General features: G+C 34.4%; 1 protein-coding gene across 3 annotated transcripts in view; it reads right to left on the minus strand.

Moving 5' to 3' along the window:
• The window catches only part of lrba (LPS-responsive vesicle trafficking, beach and anchor containing), a 297666-nt gene that overhangs the window by 77382 nt on the left and 197195 nt on the right, over positions 1–23089 (minus strand). For all 3 annotated transcript variants that reach the window (XM_066718460.1, XM_066718457.1, XM_066718458.1), the window contains exons 40-43: positions 8870–8987; positions 8233–8335; positions 5396–5511; positions 4458–4570 (exon numbers count right to left, since the gene is read on the minus strand). In XM_066718460.1, the coding sequence (XP_066574557.1) occupies positions 4458–4570; positions 5396–5511; positions 8233–8335; positions 8870–8987 (450 nt within the window). The remainder of the gene's footprint in view (positions 1–4457; positions 4571–5395; positions 5512–8232; positions 8336–8869; positions 8988–23089) is intronic.

Below are 23089 nucleotides of genomic sequence, written 5' to 3' on the forward strand. Positions count from 1 at the left end.
TCAGGGACAAGATTGTAGACCTACACAAGGCTGGAATGGGCTACAAGACCATCGCCAAGCAGCTTGGTGAGAAGGTGACAGCAGTTGGTGGGATTATTCGCAAATGGAAGAAACACAAAATAACTGTCAGTCTCCCTCGGTCTGGGGCTCCATGCAAGATCTCACCTCGTGGAGTTTCAATGATCATGAGAACGGTGAGGAATCAGCCCAGAACTACACGGGAGGATCTTGTTAATGATCTATAGGCAGCTGGGACCATAGTCACCAAGAAAACAATTGGTAACACACTACGCCATGAAGGACTGAAATCCTGCAGCACCCGCAAGGTCCCCCTGCTTAAGAAAGCACATGTACAGGCCCGTCTGAAGTTTGCCAACGAACATCTGAATGATTCAGAGGAGAACTGGGTGAAAGTGTTGTCGTCAGATGAGACCAAAATCGAGCTCTTGGGTATCAACTCAACTCGCCGTGTTTGGAGGAGGAGGAATGACCCCAAGAACACCATCCCCACCGTCAAACATGGAGGTGGAAACATTATGCTTTGGGGGTGTTTTTCTGCTAAGGGGACAGGACAACTGCACCGCATCAAAGGGACGATGGACGGGGCCATGTACCGTCAAATCTTGGGTGAGAACCTCCTTCCCTCAGCCAGGGCATTGAAAATGGGTCGTGGATGGGTATTCCAGCATGACAATGACCCAAAACACACAGCCAAGGCAACAAAGGAGTGGCTCAAGAAGAAGCACATTAAGGTCCTGGAGTGGCCTAGCCAGTCTCCAGACCTTAATCCCAGAGAAAATCTGTGGAGGGAACTGAAGGTTCGAGTTGCCAAACGTCAGCCTCGAAACCTTAATGACTTGGAGAGGATCTGCAAAGAGGAGTGGGACAAAATCCCTCCTGAGATGTGTGCAAACCTGGTGGCCAACTACAAGAAACGTCGGACCTCTGTGATTGCCAACAAGGGTTTTGCCACCAAGTACTAAGTCAAAGGGGTCAAATACTTATTTCCCTCATTAACATGCAAATCAATGTATAAGTTTTTTAAAATGCATTTTTCTGGATTTTTTTGTTGTTATTCTGTCTCTCACTGTTAAAATACACCTACCATTAAAATTATAGACTGATCATTTCTTTGTCAGTGGGCAAACGTAAAAAATCAGCAGGGGATCAAATACTTTTTTCCCTCACTGTATGTATTACAGCTGGGATAATTATTAAATTGAAATTATTATTTTAATATTTGGTATTCGAGTTTTTGTATTCGAGACATTTATGCTTTAAATTCATAATTAAAATGAAGTGTTTACATGTTGCTATGGCAATGCAGTGAAACAGTGGAAATGGCAGATCGCAGAGAGAAAAGGAGCAAGACCCAGGGGGAATAGTGTCAGGGTGCCAGCAAATGGTTCATTCTGACATTAAATCCGAATGGATCATTTTTGAGAGAAGAGCAATGCAAACAAACTTCCTATCATAGCAATAGTCAATAATGAAACAAACCAAAAATAGCCCAAAATGATAAATATATGACTATTACAGGAAAAAAATGACCACATTTATTTGCCTGTTTAATAGGCTATGAGAAATCTAACTTATGGAACAGCCACAGCAGGATTCAAACCATGATTTCTAGCGTCACAGTGCAATGACCACATAATTGCCACATAAAAAAAATTGACAAAAAATCACCATGGGGAGGCAGTATACTATTTACCGGCACAGCCCTATTTGTATGTATGTATTTGTGTATTTTGAGAGACTGCTGTATTTAGTCATTTTTGTCTAACTTCAAAACTTGACATATAAGATAAAAACATTTTTTCTAATATTCTTTTGTTTTATTTAAATAATGTGAAAAATATAAGGTTCATGTGGTTGTTTAGGGCGTCAAATAACCTAGGACGATATTTCATTGTATTTAAAACAAAGGGAGCAGTATGTTAAACTGCAGTGTAGGTAAAATGCTGTGACTGCTGGGAATTATTATTATTGTATGGTTTTGCAAGTTCTACTTGAAGAGCCCACATTTAAAAATAACCTGGCTCATTCTAAATTACTCAAAATATAGAACTCGCATATTAATTAAAACTCCAAAAAACTATTTGTTGTAATCTATAACGTTTAACATATTGGTCTGTCAGCCTTCATCAGAACAATAAGATTAGAGATTATAATAAATAGTTTTTGGAGTTTTATAAAGTGTGTGAGTTCTATATTTTGACTGATCTATTTTTGACTTGGCACCATATACATTTTTTGGTGTGCGTGTTACTTTTTTGTCATTCTGAATTACTGCCAAACATTTACCGATTTCTTGTGGATAAAAGTTTTAGTAAGACTAAGTATGCTTTCAGAGTTCTCAGTCATTTTAAGTTTGTAAGTATTTGGATTCCATTCAAATATATTTCCATTATGCTTTTCAAATGCACTTACATAATGATTCATTCTACAATTTTGTAGCACACGGACAGCCCTTCCATAGCATACTAATCCAGCATCCTCCCACAGATAAATGTATTACACATAAATTATGATTATTACAATCTTTCAAGTTGCTTACTATATGTGCAATGTAAAACAAATTGTTTAATTTACACAGCACTCATATTCTATGTAGGCAACAGTAAGTTACAATAATGCCAAATAATTGTTAGTGTTATACACAAATTGAATAAAATAAGATTCAGAATAAAAACCTTTTCTACTGATAAACAATTTAAAATATATGCATACAATTAATGAGTGTATTGATTTTGCTCAAGGTCTCAATCTAAAAGACCAATTAAGGTGAAAGAAACATTTAATGTTTACATTTGATGTCTATTTCTTAATTGCGAAAATTATGTGGCATTGTTTTATATTTTAAAAAAGTTATGTATAACACTTCTATAAAAATATAAGGCAAATACATTGAGTGTATGCATAGCTGGATTACATACAAATATATTAAAAATAATATCAAAACCATAAACTTTTAAATTTTCCTTTTGTGGATAAGGTACAAAGCAGATTCAGAGTCGGAAAAATTATTCATAGGTGTAGATTTAGGGGGGATGTATCCTTCCCAGTGTTAAACTGTTCCCACTAATAATGTAAGCTCAGCTCCATACGCGAAGGGGATGCATACCCACAGCCTCCCCGGCTAGATAACTCCACAACCACCACCACCCGATCCTCGGAGGACGTGAAAATCTTTGTCCACCTAAACTCTGAAAAAAAAACTACACCACTGCTACAATTCAAATTATTTTTGCAAGATTCCACAAATGCTTATTGAAAAATGTGCATACCCTTTGATTCATTTAAAATATTGTCCACATGGTGCTAGACATTTCAATATGTTCATACAGCATTTAATTTTAACAGGATAAAAAACACAAATTCTAAAATATAATGTAATTAATGTAATTTAGTACAATTCAATACAATACAATACAATGTAATTGAAGTGCAGGTGTGTGTGCTCGTCTCTGACTGACAGGTGTGTGATGTTGATGTGTACAAGGGGAAAAAGAATAGTCCTATAATACCTCCCCTCATGTACCACTCCTTGTACACTGTCACTATATATTATATATACAAACACACGCGCACGCACACAGCGGGTGGGGGAAACCTCTACAGTATATGAAATACCAAATCAGTATCTTTATTTTTAGATTACTTGTGTACAGTGGCCCTGAAATCCAAAATGCACAATACATTTTCACAGCACATCCAAAACATATTATAAATTCAAACTGAACATTCCAACATGTCTTTTGACAAATTAATAGCAAATTTCAGGCTAACGTTGAAACCTTGTAGATCTTTTATAGAAACTAAGATAAAAATTGCTGAAAATGATAGAATAATGAACAATTTAACAAACACTACTATTTCTTTTAGTTTTTTTGAATATCTTTGTTGTGTAAATGCTTTTGATGTGTTTACACAACAAAGATATTCAAAAAAATTAAAAGAAATCCAAATGATTCCAAAGGTATTTTATAATCAACATGGTGTAATATTTGTATGTATCAACATTTCGTTTAAGTAGTGTTTGTAGTGTTTCTGGATCACTGTGTGTATATATATATATATATATATATATATATATGCAAAACATACATTTACATTTGACTACAAGTACTCACTTATTAATTAGGATAAATAAGTTATTGTATTTAGAGATTTCTGAAATATAATCATCTTTTTGCAGAACATTCTCTATATGAAAATGTATGTAAAGTTTATGTATGTATGTATATAGCATATAATAAATAATTAGGACATGTGGTGGTAGCTCGCTCTTCTGTGTAACTCACTGTTGTCTGGACAGTCAACACCCTAAACTGGCCTGCGTTACAAAACATGTCTTACAGCTGTTGAGGAAAAGTGTAAGCAACAAGGAATCACTGAGGTTAATGATTATCTTTTCTTTTGGCAGTTGTAGGGATATTTCGATGCAAAATTACCTTGGACAGGTCTCTAAAGTTGCTGGGCAATGTCAGATCCAGTTCCTCTGATTCATAATTGGTGATGACCCAGGGGAAAACAGGATATTGATTTAAGTCGTTGTAAGTCCGGCCTGGCAAAAATAACACAAATAGTGGGTCAGTCTGCAACTCTCCTGGCTGTTAGTAAAAGAATATGAACTTCATATTATGACACACCATTGGGAAGTGTAGTGGTTAGGAAGCAAAACAAGTCCTTTTCTACTTGCATTCACTAGCAATGACTTTATAAAAACAATTGAAAGAAAATATATAACACCATAACTGCCCAGATATAAGACAGTAATACAACTAAGCTAAAGGATAAAATCACCAAAATGATTCTGAGGGAAATTCTGTACTTTTTTTGCCCCTTTTTATTTTAAACTTAAATACTGTACGAGTTTCATCATACAATTATATAATTAATGTATTGACCACTGATCAGTTATGCACCGACATCTGATTGCTTTTACAATTATTGTATATTCCACAAAATTCTGTCATAACACAAATTTGACAGCAGATTATTTGCCATTTTAAAAGTATGTTTAAAGAATGAGTTGGTCATAATTTAAAAGTTAATATCTACCCCATGTATGTGAATGGGAGTGGAGTTATTTTAGAGAGAGACTTTTAGAGACTTTTGTGAAGATTGTGGAATTACATAAATGTATAACTAGACTACACAATGTGTATGAATGTGTCTAGATTTTAAAAATAGACAATATGCATATATACTACACATATAACATATATACTACACATACTAAGCCTGCAATTAATGTTTAATAGACTAAGGGGATGAAGTAGTTTTCAGATAACTAAAACACAATGCAAATTGATCGGGCTACATGGTCTTTTCATAAGAATACACGTAAAATGTTTCATTCAAATGTAACAGCCTCATAGTAACTTACCAGATATAGTGTTAAGAAAGATGAGATACTCAAAGTTAGAAATCTCCCTCCTCTGCCAGCGCTGAGTCATATTGGAGGCTTTAAAGAGTTGTTTTGGGCTGGCCAGAGAGATCCGCCTGAGAAAAAGTAATCAGATGTATAATGTTTTTAATTAGGTCAAAAGCACAGATTACCTTTCCCAGACTCATCAATGGTTAAATGATAGATGTCACTCATTCTTGATGTTTAACCAAACAGGGTCAATTTCATTGTGAAACATAAATGCATTCAAATGCAATTATGTGGGGTGCACAAATTTACAATAGGCAGACATACAAATAGACCACAATAAATACAACTAAAATAATTTTCCAAACTAAGACCTTTTAAAATCAGGGAATTTCAAATTTTCTTTCTATTTATTTGATAACACAATTGAAACACTATCTAATTCCAATAACTTCTAATAATTAAATAATTAAATATTTTTTAGTATAAACTCATACCTTTATGTTTTTATGATGTATACTTAGACGGCAGACACAGATCATTACAATTAATCAATTCAAATAATCATCATCATCAATTATATTTTGTATAATAATAATCTGTGTGAGTTCATTTATTTAAAATACATTTAAAAATTAGATGAAAAGGAATGGAGGGCTTCCTAGGTCACAGATCTGTTTGTATGTATTTAGTTTTGTGCAGGAAATTATAAAGAAAGAAGTGGAAAAAAAACAGGAATGTTCCTTTTTCATGTGAACAGGGAATTTGGGTCTAGCTGCTCCAAGTGTAAACTCTAGCTCCTGGGGCATGATGTATGAAAGGCCTAAAACAAATTACTTGCAATCCAATTAAAACAATAGCAAATTAAGGTATTAATCACTGTCACGGTGCAAGATTACAGTCATTAGGATCTTTCTGAAGTTTTGACCATGCTCTTAACTCTTTTCCTGTTTGAATTCATATGGTGCAATAGAGATGAAAAAAAAAAAAAAAAAAAGAGGGGGGAAAAAACATGCAAACTGAGCACTGGATATTGTCACACAGTGTTATTTCTGTGAGTAGAGCACTGCATTTGCAGCTTTACAGATTCAAATATTGTAGGCGTGTTCTGGATATCCAATAGTTATTATAGCCAATGATTTATGGGTCTGACACTGTAAGAATGAGGACAATAATGCAAAAATATATTCTAACTACAGCCCTCTTTATTCTCCATTTTAAAAAATGCAACAAAAAAATCTGTGAAATGGTGAAAGCATCAATTACAGTACTTTGTATCACACAGAAAATTACATAATTTGACATTAAAAAAAATATATAATTAGAAATTTAAGTTTTCATTCTATTATTAATATATATTTGGAATGACTATAGAAATGTGTATTAGTAAAGAAACGCATGTCATACAGATGTCATTTTAACTAATAACATTTCAAAATCAACCATGCCCATGAACACTAATCTTATTTACAACTCCCCAGCATGTTCTGTTTAAATGTATATTCCTGTATTTCCAGCACATATCTGTTCAATTCGTAGCAATGTGCTCTTGCCTATCCACTGAAAACAACAGATAAAAAAAACAGCAGAGCACAGCGCAGAATAAAACTCAGACAACTCACTTCTGTGTATTTCTAAATGTTAGCTATTTTCTGTTCCGTCAATTATGGAATTTGGGTCCAAAACGGGATTCTGACATTTTTGCTAACCATCTCAATAAAAGGAACATTTTCATCTGTACTCTTCCCTCAAATCTACATCCTCCACCTCCTTATCTTTACCCCTTCTTCATCCTCCTCTTTCAAATACCTGTCATTACTGTTAAAATTTTATCAGCATCAGAAGCCATAAAACCTTCAAAACACTCAAAAAACACTTTCTAAATCAAACATCTCTTACCTCTTCTCAACATTGTTTATACATGAAAACGGTTTGTTTTACTATTTTTACTGGTTATTATTAACACCAAACCTCTCTGCTACTGGTCAGCACAGTTTGTTGATTAGTAAAATAGACCAATATAAATGTTTGCCGAATCCACAGCCAATTAACAGCTGTGTTGTCCTCACAGAGCACACCTCCATGAGCCAATCATCGGCCTAGTACTTAAACTAGGGGGTTAAAACTAGATAGTTATATGTATAATTGTATAGGATGTCCAGGATTTAAATATCACTTAATTGTAAAAACTGTTAATACAACAACAATATTTTTTATAATGTTTATAATATTCTTCAGGAATTCATACACCTTAGATTTAGATTTATTACAGATATGCCAGTACATGCCAAACTTCACAGTATAGGATATGGTGCATTGTTACACAATTAACTAATTGTACCCTGAAGGCAGTTAAGCCTTGGAATTATTTACATCAGGAGAGAGAAATAAATAAACAAATTGAACATTGTTTGTGTGAAGGTAATTACAGTACATTAGGAATAGGGAACTGCATAAAGTCACCCCTAACCTTTCAACATCAACAAACCATGATGAATATGCTCTACTGCATGTGCCTAATTCCCCTTTGTGTTCCATGTTATAGCTGCAAGTTGGGACTAATGAAAGTAGTATCAGACATGTGAGCAAAGTCTAATACTTGGAATGAAAGGTGTCCAGCATGAAATGAAGAGATCTGCTGCCAAGCATTTGATTTCAACATCCATGACGTAAAACAAAACACAGATTAATTCAATGAAGAGTAAGTGCATGCACTGTGAGGAATAGCACTTCCTATTCCTCTCCGTCTTATCCTAAAGCTGTAGAAACTAGAAAGAAAGAGCTCTCAAAAGCCATATTCACAAGGATAAGTGAGAATTGCCTCTAAGAAAATCCCTATGACTGTTTACCTGGTCTGTTGTAACCCGAAATTCGTCCCAACTCCCACCCGGGGCAGGCAGTGGATGACCTTTTTGACTGTAGCCTGGTCTGGTAAGTTGAACATGACAGCAGCTGTAGAGAAAGAAAAAGTGGTTTTGGAAAGTAAGATAATCTGTTGCAGACTACAGTTTATAATCATCAGATGTTTTATTTCCATCTTCTTCATGCATGACAATTTGTTTTCTAAAACCAGTGTAAATTAAAATCACAATACTAACTAAAGATCAGTCCTGATTGGAACCATGATATAAGTATTCCTGTTATTGTTTTGTTTTTACATATCATATTTTTAATAGAAGAAAAATACATCAAATATATTGGAAAATGTATTTTGTTCAGAAACAGATTGAGCACAAAAATCTCCAACTATTAAAAGAGTGCAGTAAATAAGGTCACACACCCTCAACATGCATTTGGATAACTGAGAAATACCAATGTGTTTGGTTGTAGTGATTTCATTTATGTTACCTGATTTAGGGATATTATTCAGTTTTAAGGAATCAAGTCTTTTCTTTTAGGTGGATTACGATTTAACAGCTTCGAGAGGAACAAAGAATGAACAAGATGATAAATAATACAAATAACAAATAAAATAAGAATCCTTACTTCTGTTGGCCATGAATATTTCCAGGGCAGTGTTTTGCAGCAGATAGCGCCTGGAGAAGATAGCTCGGATCTCTGTGAACAGCCATTTTCCATGGAGTCCTTCAGTGTAGGCTAGAATCTGAAGGGCAGAAAGGACATTTCAGTTAATTTATCAAACTCTGATAATTCAATTGTGTGAATAGAAGGATTAATGTATATTATTGATCTGCCAAAATGAATAAACAAATATTTTCTAATCAGAAAATGAACTCTATTCAACGAAAATACAGTTGTAGGCGTGGAGGAAGATGACTATTGGAGCAAGTTTTCAGTTAATTAATAGTTAAATGAATCAAATCACAATAGAAAATGCCCAAACAATCCATGAAAAAACAAAACAAAAAAACAATGCATTCAATCCATTCACATACATCTACATGTTGAATAGTTCATGAAAATGTAATATTTTAAATTAAATATTTTCATATAGCATATGCATGGTTGGAAAAGCATTTGTCAAGTTTTATTTTTCCCTATGTTATGTTTCTGAAGGATAATACATCAAAAATAACTGTCAAATTAGTCAATAAGTCAATGTTAGCATCTGTAATGATATGAATATAAATAAATCAATCAACTGGTTCTGCCAACTTTAAAATTAAATAAAATAAATCCATGTATCTATATCCTACTATTAATAACCATTTTCAAACAATACCTTAAAAAAAAAAGTTTCTTGTTGAAAAGTTCACAGGGCATACATATTCATAGGATGCAGTGCTAATGAATAAATAGTTAACAAAATATGAAGCAAAACAAGCTACTACTTAAAGAGATTCCACTAAAATCATTAATTTATTGTGATTGGTTGTGATTTCAGGGTCATACACATTTTGTGAGAATGATAAACCCCCAAAATGTTGAAGAGAAATCATAATGCAGGTCAATGCAAAAACTACAATAGGATAAATGGAAGGTGTTGTTTCTCCCTTGTGCTAAACCTTCCATTAATCTGATATTCAGTAATTCTGAAAGCAAAGGGCTGCCTATATAAGAGGTTAAGTATCATTTTGTCAGCTAAAGCTAAACAAAAACCTGCAGATGAACTCAGTCTAATCTCTCCATGGAGCAAGCGGTTGTCAGAGTAACTTGTTACAATGCCTGTCATCCTGCTTGACAGACACAGATGCTTAGTCTGCCTGCACAATTCAAACTAATCCTATCTTTAGCCCTAACCCACTTTGTTTCTTTGTTGCCTCAGTTTTTGCCTTTTCATTTCAAAGCTTAATTATGAAGGTGTTAAGGGACAACCAGAGAGGGGCACTTGCCCTGTCGCTGTGCTGAAGACGGCATTAATCAAAAATATTCAAATAAGGTAAGCATGCCACAAGGGTTCATGATAACAGTTCCTTAAAGTACTCATTAAAAGAAGGTGACAGTAGTGGGAAGCAGCTGTGGTCTAGCTAAGCAAGGCCCTCATCTCTCCCTGGAATAGTATCTGCCTGCTCGGCAGCTTCACTTCAAAGTCTCTGGAGTTCAATTAAATCTGGATTAGGTGGAAGCTGCCCATCTATGGGACTTTGCAGGTCTCTGGCTCTCTTCTTACTGACAGTACCCAAGACAGAAGTACTAGTTTACAGAGGTACTGAGCTAGTTGTCATGGAAACCACATTACAATAACTGTCTAAGTATTGCATTATCACCTTTTTCCTTTTAAAATCTAAATCTCAAATTTAAAGTCAATAAGAACAAAAAGGATTTAATTATTTAATGCATTGTGTAGTCTCACAAACACTAAATTATTAATTTGCATTTTATTTTATTAAAGTATCCTTTGTGATGGTGGACAGAAGGCGCTCATAAAAATTCTCATTGCACACTAGTGAACTATTGAGCTTTATGTTCTTGTGGGAATTGCAACACACTGAGTTTTAAACCGTAAAGGGAAGAATCTAGACTATGTGCTGTAATGTTGAACTTGATGCGCTTACAATGTAATACTGAAGATTTTCTGAAAGTCATTTCTGCACAGTGCAAGTAACCGTGTATTAATGTGTGCATGAGAATTCCAATATTTTTTTTATTTCCAATATCAAAAGTAATGAAAATGTTTTTCTGAAAATGTGGGGGGGGGACCCTAGAAATTTCTGATTATATTGTCAACAAAATATATGTAATGTAAAAATAATTTCTGAAAATGGTGATACTGTACCGTACATGTACAAAGTGACATTCCACTGCGTCTGTGAGAGTGCCCTATGTTTTCTGAAAGAGACCTGTGAATCTTTCAGATCTTTTAATTAGCTTGTCATGTAAACAGAGGAAATTGTACTTTTCAGAAAACCAATTTTCTGATTCAGTTATCCAAATACAATTGTTTTCTGAAATATTCATGTCATGTAAACATAATGATTGTTACCATTCTAAGTGTGAATATAACATTTGCAGCAATCAAGTGATTTTCTGCCTTAATTCACGCAAATTCAATCCTTGATACAATTTCAATTAAAAAACTCAACCTCCTCCACCCCCCGCCTTCATTCGCTATAGCTAACCACCCCTCCCCGCTCTCATATGCTATGACCAGGTGCTGCCCCCAGTCGATGATCCACTATCATCACCCCGGTCGACGATCCGATATCACCCCCCCCAGTGACAGACCTCCATGCCTATGCAAATTTCTGGGGGAAACACTGAATGTGAAATAAAAAATAAAAAATGTAGACCTTGTTGACAAGTTCTATCTTACAGTGTAGTTAGTAATTGTAGTGTTTGTAGTGTGTTTGTAATGTTATCTGTTAACATCTCTGTTTGTCCTGTTCAATTTTATTTTGATATGTCTCAAAGAGTTAAAGTCAAAGCTTAAGGTAATTTGATTTTTGTTATGCTTCAATATATAAATGCAAAAAACAAAAAAAATGGTTCAAGAGATACTGCTGTTTGAAAACCAATATATTCTGAATGGCAAAAATAAATACAAAATAAATCATGCTTGCACTGTCAAAACTATTTTCAAAAATAGAAGAAAATGAGATACAAATAATATCTTAATCATTTAATCAACATTAAAGACCTTGAAAGAATAAAATTAAGCATTCATGTTGTTTTCTCCTCTATTCACTGATGGAGATGATAAACTCACTCAGATGATATATCAACTCGTTTTATAGCCCTGAGACTAGGTGAGAATGAAGTCCATATTTCACTGAAGATTGTGAAAATTACTTGGCCTTTTGACCTGGAATTTCACTTGAAGACAGAAATTTCTATTCTGCAAAGTAATGCAATTTTTCAGGTGTCAACCTTTCGCCCAGGTTTAAAAATTAATTTCATTTATATTAACCAACAATATTGATATTTTCAGAGGCTCCCTTAAGAATGCTTTTTGATACATGAAGTACTGGCTAGCAAATTGATGTTGCTGTTGACATGAAAGAGTTTTATTCAGCTCCGCTCAGCACAGACAGATTTATGACAATCTGAAATTCTTATTTTGTAATATAATATTTGTGCTGGACTGATGCACCTCAGAGCCCCTGCCTTGTAAATAATTTCAGCTGCCTGTATCTGGTAGGGATTACTCTCTGCTCTACTACCTTCCTCATAACCCTGGTTGGAAGATGAAAAAGCTTACATGTGACATGCAGAAGTATAAACAATCTTATCAATCCACCTACTGGTGCCAATAAAGCCCTTACAGATTACACTGGCACAATCATTGTTATTTTGACTAGTGTTATTATGTACATATATTTCCCCTAAGGAGAAACTGTGAAGTACAGCAGGTCAGTACACAACATTCCCTTCAGGGGCGTCTTTCATCTGAATGTAGATTAAATTGCATACAAACAGTTTGGCAGGCAAACTCCAAGCTTAATCAAAAAATCTTTACAATACTTTGTACAATGAGGTAACACACTTGCTTTTAAAACCCCTTAAAAAGACAGCAGCATTTGAAAAGGAAGCTCTGTTAAGTACTATCTTATAATATACAGACATATTGGTAGGTGTAGGTGGACTGAGATACAATACACATTGTCAGGGTTTATCATTCTCCATCACTGCCCTGGTCTGAAGGTAAATAGTGCTTTTAGTTTGCATATCAGCACCAGTGCTCTTTAAATTGCAGATAGCATTGATTGTGTTGGGATTTGAACACAACAGGCCTTGGATGATAGTGAGTCAACATAATGAATGCATTTTCAGATTCTAGGGAGTGAAACAATACAGTCTTAATTCTGACAAGAAACAGGTACTACGTAAAAACATGATTGGACCCAATTTACACTTGTTTTCAAACTAAATTAATTACTGTAAAAAGACTAATGTTTCTAATTGAAACATGACATGAAACATTCAATCATATCTGGAAACTTAATGAATATGATCTAATCTTTAGAGTTTTGGCAAAATAAACATTTAAACCGAAAACCTTTACCTGTATCCTGTCATTAAATAAACTTATGCTATTTGCAAAACATTTTACTTTTAAACATTTTATTAAATGTCTTTAATTACTGATAGGCATGAGATAAACATGCATAGTCTGATTCAGTTGTCAACAAATGTTCGATCAGCAATTCAATTGCTAACAAAATCTAATTTCTATTTTTGATTACTCAGTGGACAATCTTCTATGTGCATATGTAATCTCAGATAATGAAACTGCACTTTTGTAATCTTATTTCACTAAAGAAAGTCTGGTTCAGAAAAGTGGATGTAAGACTTTTTCACTGATATTTGTTTAATTGAGGAAAAATAAGAGCCACATTAAATTGAAAATGCATGCAACCTGCGAATGCCAAACGTTCTAACTACAAGCCTGTACTTCGTAATGTTTACAAATATGAGTATATGAACAAATAATTAAATAAAACCCATGTTGCCTTTGATTACAGTTACGTAGTTGTTGTTGTTATTTATTTATTGTCAGATGCCCTTATCTAGGTGTTATCTATTAGTGTGTGGATCGATGCGGTTTGCTTATATACGAATAATAATAATTATTATTATAATTGATAATAATCAATGCAAATATTTTATTCAGCGTCCACTTATGTGTAGCGGTGCAGATTAAATAAATACTTTGACCCACCAGCTAAACTACAACATTGTACATCACAGTGGTTACATTTAGGATTAGAAGAAACTAGCAGTTAAGCCGCAACTGTGTACAACTGTGTACAACTGTGTGATTTTCTATTGTATGTGTCACAGTTTTGATTTAATCCCTGCTGTGGACACGGTATTGTGTTATAAAGCCTTTATTGTAATGTGATTTATTATTATCATCTTTGAAACTGATGTGTAGATCACTGCAAAATACATAATTTTAATATCACTCAATGCCATTTTCATTTATTTTGAAACCTCTGCTATATTAGTAATCTACTGTTAGCAAAGAGGCAATTAAAGTAGAAGCTTTTTTTGCTTGGTGTCACAAGGGGCAGGATTGAACCTGTACACTCGTGATATTTTCTCCAAAGAACATTTGTACTTTGTAATTGCCATATTGACAAAAGAAGTAATGTAGAAACCAGTGTTAAAGGTTTAAACATACATGTTAAATACGTGATTAAGTTACACAGCTATATATTACAGTACAAAATAGTACAGTGGAAACAATGTTATCACTTCCATTTTGTATATTGTGGCTGGGTTACAGGCAAAACGTTGACCACTTGCTAATACACTGCTCAAAAAAATTAAGGGAATTAATCATCACAGTATAAAACCAAGTCAATTGAACTTTAGGGATATCAATCTGTCCAGTTAGGAAGCCTAAGCGATTGTGAATCAGTGTCACCTGTTTTGGTGCAAATGAAAGTGCACTGGAGAGGCAACAGCAAGACAACCCCCTAAAAGGGAATGGTTTTGCAAATGGTGGCCACAGACAATTGCTCTCTCCTTATCCTTCCTGACTGATTCTTCTCTAGTTTTGCGTTTGCTAGTGTCCTTGTCACTACTGGTAGCATGAGGCGATACCTGCAGCCCATTCAGGTTGCACAGGTAGTCCAGCTCCTCCAGGATGGCACATCCATACGTGCCGTCGCAAGGTTTGCTGTGTCTCCCAGTACAGTCTCAAGAGCATGGAGGAGATACCAAGAGATGGGCCATTACACGAGGAGAGCTCGACAGGGCCATAGAAGGGCATCAACCCAGCAGCAGGACCGGTATCTGCTCCTTTGTGCAGAATTGGCAGGTCCGCCATTGGTGCCCTGTTCTCTTCACAGATGAGAGGAGGTTCACACTGAGCACATGTGACAGACGTGAAAGAGTTTGAAGACGCTGTGGTGAATGTTATGCTGCCTGCAACATCATCCAGCATAACCGGTTTGGCGGTGGGTCAGTGAAGGTCTGTGGAGGCATATCCTTGGAGGGTCATACAGACCTCCACGTGCAAGCCAATGTTACCCTGACTACATAAAAACATGATTGGACCCAATTTACACTTGTTTTTAAACTAACAACTAGCGGTTGGGTCCAAAGTCAAGAAAAGAGCTGCGAGAATGGCATTTGGCAGCGCAAATCATGTTACATTTCATACCACGAAAGTTTAGCAGCATGATATCCTTTCGCAGAAATGTCGCTAATGCCCCCGCAAGCGGCTCTCAGCATGAATATTTTGTATTTATCTGGCCCATAGTTTTCTTAACAAAACATTGTTAGGATGCATCAAACATTTATTCTGTTACGCAATAGAAAAAGCAGTCAAATCACTTAAGCAATTCAAACATTTTAATTTAACAGATTGTTAAATATTTGTATGGGAAACAAATTAGAAAAAAGAACTGTAATCCCTCCATAAGGGTTCAGACCTCCGTGTTACAAATTTAGACCCCCCACAAATATATGAATGATATCAGCCTAATAAAGTTTTGTGAAAACAACTATATATTAACACTGTATGTTTCAAAATCTCAAATGAATGTGTCTAATTTTCTATTAGCAAATACAGAATAGTAGAATGGTACAACACAGATGTAAGCTTCAATTTATTTGTAAAGTATAAAGTACAAAATGACACATTCAGAGGGGACAGCTTCAAAGAAAACATTTGTATATACACACATTATATATATATATATATATATATATATATATATATATATATATATATAACAAAGTAAGAAGAGAACAGAATCTCAGCATTTTTGTCAGTAGTTCATGAAGACTATTACATTTCTAACCTGATACCACTGAATTTGTTCTGAATGTATATCCCTAAGGTTCTGGAGAGACTATTAGGTGCAAAATACTAAATATTTAGGAAGCTAAAATGTTTTTGTTGAGCACTACTGAACTTGTTCAGTTTTTATTGTACATCCTATTTGAATATTCTTCTGTATCAGGAATGTTTTCAATACAGAAAAAGGGTTAGTAAAATCTATAACAGGTTACACACAAATTATCTTAGCACTAAGTATAAAAGATAAACGACCTATTGAATAGCATTTACTGTTGTGCAGATGAGCTGTCTGTGTGTTTAGGCTGATAAGACTCATGTTGCCCTGCAGTCAAAAAACAACTAGTGCTTTAGTATAATAGATAACACACTGCTTATAGAACTGCAATAAGCAGACATTAAAATGCTTAATTCAATGTGTCACCACTTACAACACAAAGAGGCTTATCCTTTCCATAAAAAATGCTCATACTGAATTTGGTTTAATATGCCTTTGGATAAAATTAGGTGATTGAAGTTCAATTTGTATCCTGTTATTAACCATTTCCACATGACTAGATGAGTAAAAGGATAATGGATGAAGGTTTTATTATTACCTTTCTGCTAAAATTAAGTGGTATGAAAGATAAGGTGATGAAATTAATGAGCATAAGGAAAAAGCATAATCAATCAAAATCCAACATGAAGAAGAGATGACAATAATCTAAACCTGACAGAGTTAGTATTAAAACGCATACCTATCTGTAGGTCATTTCTTCTGCTTCACAACCCCCTAGCACACTCCCAAAACAGGGTGCACGAATGCAGATATGAGTAAGCATTTGTGTATGTATATCTGCACCAACCTCACAGGTGTGTGAAATATTTAACTCATATAAGAACTGTTTGCTATACATTTTTCTTTACAAATACAGAAATTGGGATTTCCATTATTTTTCAACAGTTGTAATACCCCTCATTTCTAAGAATTGTTCACAAATTATCCATAAAATATATTTGAAAGCCAAGGCTAAAAACAAAAATAATCCTAATATACATACACAGTAAGGCCTGTCGGGTATACTTGTGCCTGTGTAAAAACAACAGCATTACTAATGTACTCACTCAGACCGGTAATCTTACAGCACAGACACTGATTCCATCACCACCAAGGCTCACATTTAAAAAATAATACTAATGAAACCGTGTCTTCATGAAATGTGTTGACCCAACAGATTGTCATGAAGCTTCTAATATAAAGCTACAGCATTCCACTAAACCAAATGGTTTTAGGAGGATTTTGTAAACTTTCCTTTTTTTTTTTTTTTTAACAGTATTATTGCATACCAACTTCTATGATTTATGCAAGTCAAATTAGCTAAATAAAACTTAAATGTCACCTGTACAAGTTCAAGCAGGACCACAAGTGACTTTGGAAATTGAATTTCTCTGTCCTTCTGCATGTAGCTCTACTTGAAGAATGTTTCACAGACAAGCAATGGTTGGCACAAATGCCTACTGAAAATGATTAAACACTGCTTTTGTCCCTAAGGAGACAGAAGGACATCAAACCATTTGAATGTGAAAATCACACTGAACTTTTGTGTTGATACTATGATTATACATAACAAAAACAACAACCAAATAACAATAATAAGGTATTAATAATACAATTAATAATTAATAGAAGGTTATGCCACATATTCTTTCATTATTAAACACTACACTATCCACAAATAGCTTTGCATCTCTCATCTCCTTGTACACCTGCAGATGTCAACCCCCATCAGTAAATGAGTTCATCAATTTAATGAGGATTCAGACAAATCTGCTGCCTAATGAGGACTCGCACTGATGTGGCCTGAGTTCTGCTCTACTGCTGCCAGAATCAGCTTGAAGAAATAGTGACACAAGCTCCAGAGCACAGATCCCTTTGTGCACATTCTGTATCCAATTAACAGGGATTTGTTGTTGGTTTAAATCATACAAAGGAAAAGTAATTTCTTCCCCTTCTCTCCATGCAGATATTAGCAAAAATATTGTGAGGCAATGCATTTTAATAAATCATACACTGAATGCAGTGTAGACTGTTACGAATGATAGAAAGAATGCCATTTGTGGTCAAAATCAAAAGACCTGTAATTCCAAAAATGTAGTGTAAAAACATAACATTCGGTTTTTTAAGAGGAATGAGATGTAACTTGGAAAATATCAGTTAAAATAAAAACAAGTATATAACAATGACAAACATACTCTTTCAATGTTAATCACTTATGGAATCAGTTTAATGTTGATAATAAAGTCAAATCAACCCATCTTATAATATCTAATAACAAAAATCTAAACATAAACAACTCATTTATAACATTTAAAAACAGATTAGTGATGCCTCTCAATACTTTCTAGCTTCTTAAACCATGTTTGTTAATACTTTCCATGTTATATTTATACATTTAATGTAAAAAACAAATAACAATCAAGAGTAGTAATCATTGCAGGGTGTTGTGCATTCTATAAAGAATGGGGACATTTAGTATAAATTTACCCTAATAAGGATTAAACCCACTTTTCTTCCACAGCACTGTTTGCTAACAGGTTAGTCTTTTTACTTTCTCGGCAGCCCACTTGCAGCTTAGCTTTTTAAGCCTGAACAAAAGTCTTCTGTGGATTTACAAAAATGCCAGAATGGTCTTGGGGTTAATTGGAAGAGAAGTGAAGCCTTTAATGCATTGACTCATTAAACATTTAGCCCACTGGAAGCCTTTGTGTTGGGATAAGAAGAACAGGCTCTGGAGAGACCTTGCTAATAAGATAGCAAACTAGATGAAAAATAATGGTATGAGATTGTTTCATAAACTGAACAGGAGTTCCTTTTATTGGTTTACATAAAAATACATAAATAACTATTGAAGGTAATTCAACATATCCACTGAATCAAATTAGTGCTTCTGAAACATGATAAAGTGGGATTTATTTATTTAAAAAAGATAGGGATCTCAGCTACTAGATGGTCTCCCCCTACCCATTCACTGCATGCATTTCTCTCATCTGAAAGTTTAGATTGAAGGAGTTTTAACCTTTGGGCCAATACGGGTTACTTTGGTATAGATTAGAATAAAAGCAGGATAAGGTGACATTAGTGAGGAGAAGACGAGCGTGAAATTTGTCAGACATACGCAAATTGGGCAGGCTCCTACTTTCTTTCACCTTCTGCTTTGAATGGCGATTAACATTTTAAAACCAATAAGATACAAATACACAGGAATGGTGCTTTCGTCTATTTAAGAGTTTACGTACTTTGACACCTCCTAAAAATTGAATCATCAATAACTGAAAGACTGCATCAATAACATAAAATAAAATCATTCCGGATGAAAATACTAAAACACCTATACAGCATATAAAGTCACCAAAGTATAAAGTTTGCTTTCAGCTGCTAGGTACTTAGTTGTTTTTAAGTTGTATAGGTGGGAATGCTTTTTTTTCCTTCATTGTACAGAAAGCAAATCAAAAGAAATCAGCAAACCAGTTTGTCAAGCCAGCCAACCAAACTTAGTTCATCTGGATTTGAAGTGAAAGACAGGGTTACTTTTATGTAAAATGCAAATAATGAATGGTGCAGAGAAAATTGAAGAGACAGCCGAAGTTCTGGTGCAAAGTGGTTAAAGACTCTGAAGTATTGTTCCCACTTTTCTCCAAATCTCCGCTGCATTGTGAGCATCGCAAACATCAGACAAGTTAAGATTACTGACCATTATCTCCTTAATTTTCTCCGCTTTCTCCAAATTCCCTTTTGCCGTCGACATACTATTTCATGGGAGATGCAGGGCTGCTAAGAAGTAAACTTTCCCTAATCCTCCTATTATTGCAGCCTTAATTGGATTGGAAGCGGGATGGGGAAAAAATTGACCCTTTTCACTGGGTAGGGCTTCAGGCATAGAGACTAGGAGGAGAAAGATTTCCCTGAAAGAAAATCCACAGGGATTTGGGGATTTAAAGGTGACTAAACTGAACCCATCAGATCCCCAACATGTAATGAATTGTTTCCTTAAACAGGTAATGTTTCTAATAAATACTCTCTACTATCTTGACTTTAACCTGGAGATCTAAAAAGTATTTTGAATGCAAAAGTGTCATTTGTAAATGGCATACCAAAAGACTGTTGATCTATCTCTATCTGAAGATCATTCTGTCTGTGCAAAGATGTTTCCTCTCATTTTATCACTGGACTACCGACCAGAAGATTTTATATAGGGTCTCTGATTTGCATTTTTCTTAAATGCCACAAATGACCTCAAAGAGTAACAAGCAGAGGAGTGACCAGCGTAAATCATCCACAATCGGTTGACTGAATAATAACAAAAAAATGAACTTACTACTCTTTCATGATTGTCAACATGAAATGTAATATGTAACTAAAGTTGCAGAGACTCAGCACTGGAATCCCAGGGTTGTAGATGTGCTAATGCACGGTTTTAAATTACAAACTCATAAAAGGCTGCTTTAGCACCATTACTAGGCCAGTTGATCTAAACATCATCTTGAATGAAAATACACAAGTTAAATAAAAAAAGTGTGCAGTTTTTTTTCATAAAATTAAAATAATTTTTTGAAAAAGAATCATATTTTTTGGTAGGATTTTTGTTATTCCGCAAAGATTATTTCTAATATTTATTTGTGTTACTGTGTTTTCTCTGAAGAGTGCCTGTTTTGTATTAGGATAAGTAAGCTAGTTTTAAAACATGCTGTTGAAATTTTGTCATTAGCTCAATTAATCTGACAGGTTTAGGAGGTTTACACCACCGTAGACCAAAAAGATGAAAACAGAAAAAAAAAAAAAGTGGCATATTTAAAGAGAAGAAAACAAATCTCATGTTTCAAAGCTTACTGGACATACTTTGGCATTTACATTTATAATGACTACCAGACACAAGCTTTGAACACATTCAATATTTTTCTTGCATTTTAAACACTGATTCAGCACGGCTGTATTTCCATTACTTCCTGTTCAGACGAAGTGACACTCACTGCCTGGATACAAATGAACAGTACTACTGAAAGGTGGAACTTTCCGGTCTTCAGACACAGTGAAGGCCAGGTAACAATTTCATACATTTAATTTAAATGTATGTTTAACTTGTATTGCTCAAACTGTTTAGTGAAACAAACAGGAGCAAGTCAATATGATGTAAATTGCTCAAGCAAACATTTAACTGATTTCAATTCCATTTCTTTCAATTGTTTTCAATGCCTGATTTTACAAATAAAATAGCTTATTGGTGTTACTGAACCATTAGTAGACAATTTCAAAATATTGCTGGGCAAATAATGTAATGATGAAAAATGTTAATCTATCCATTTGTATTGAATATTTACTCACTGAACCTGGCATTTCTTTAACCATCAAAAAACGCTATTGGATTTAGTTCTTATAGTTTGTATGAGTACACATGATGGTGATGTAAATCCCGTGAATACGTTCGTAAAACCCATGTTGGGCAAGGGTCTATAATATGGATATATATGTATACATTTGTATGTATGTATGCATCACTATATGGTACTGTCTCTCTCTGTATATTAATAAGGGTGTCTGCTAAGAAATCGAGTAATAATAATAATAATAATAATAATAATAATAATAATACTAATAACACTGCTCGATGAAGGCATCCCCAAGACATAATATGTTTTGCAAATAATGGCATGTTTTTCGAAAAACTCAAATATCACATATATTCACAATTGTAAGTATCTCAAAAAAACTACTTTCTGTTGAGTGAATAGGAAGGTTCTGGAACATGTATAGAACCTTCCAAAAGTCTGTTTCACATGGGTCTAAAAGGTTGCAAACAGAAACAATCAATTAGTAGCATTCATTGTTATGGTCAAAGTCACAGAATTGTCAAAACAAATGCAGGCAAAGGGTCATTGGGTGATAGCTACTAAAACATTCACAAAAAGCTGAATCTAACAGTTTCCATTATACCGTCCATGATTAAGAAGTTCAAGGCTACTGGAACAGTAGCTATCTTGATAGGAAGGGGATGGAAGAAAATATTAAATATTAAATACCATAAAACCTGGTTCCCTCTGCTAAGAAGCTCTAACATGGTGGAAAATTGACATTCCAACATGATGATACAAAGCATGTACTATAGGAAACATCTTTTCAGTGCCATCAAACTCAAAGGAGGATGCAGACATTACTGATTGTGGGGATGTGAATAAATCTGACATTTGATTTTTTTTTTTTAAATACACAACATTATTTGAAACACATGTTGCTCTGTGCAGTGCTGCTATTTAAAACATTTTACATAAATTAATTTGAGAAAAAAAAATGCACAATTCATTTCTTCTGTTAAATCATGTATTTGTTACAATTTATCATGTATGAATAAATCTGGATGTGTGGATGTGTGTGTGTGTCTGCATGTGTGAATTTATTTCACATTTTCAGTTGATGCCCAGTGATGCTAAAACACCAGATTTGTGTAGGTATTGTAGAAAATATCTGAGCAGTACCCAACAATGTCACTATATTTGCCACTTAATTACTTTTCTATTACGGAAAAAGTAAAAAAGAAAAATGGGTTTAAATATCCCTTAATCTCATTGTCATCTAAAGCAGAGTCACAACTGAGTGGCCACATTCCCTATGGATGTGCCATTTCATCCAGACTGGATGGTTCATTAGTCATAATTACTATTACAGCACTGAAAAGATGGTGGCTAGCTCTGATCACGCTCAAAGAATAAACAGGCTTGGCTGTCTGTTTTTCACCCCTCAAAGAACATAGGGCAGTTTATCAAAACAGCATCTTTGTGCAAGAGAGAATCAGTTGTTTGGCAGAAAGGAAAAAAAAATAAAAATCTAAACATTTTCAGCTTTATTTCATATTGCATTTATCATCATTGTACATCCTAAAACGCAAGGGATGAAGTAATTTGTGAATCTGGATACAATTTTTGCTTAGTATATGATCTCTCCTGCTTTGATGTCACAATGCTAATATTTTCAGTAGAATCTGAAGCAGTCATTTTCATCATCTGGAGACCCTACTGATCTCTAA

The sequence above is a fragment of the Amia ocellicauda genome, chromosome 12, assembly GCF_036373705.1.
Source record: "Amia ocellicauda isolate fAmiCal2 chromosome 12, fAmiCal2.hap1, whole genome shotgun sequence".
NCBI lineage: Eukaryota > Metazoa > Chordata > Actinopteri > Amiiformes > Amiidae > Amia > Amia ocellicauda.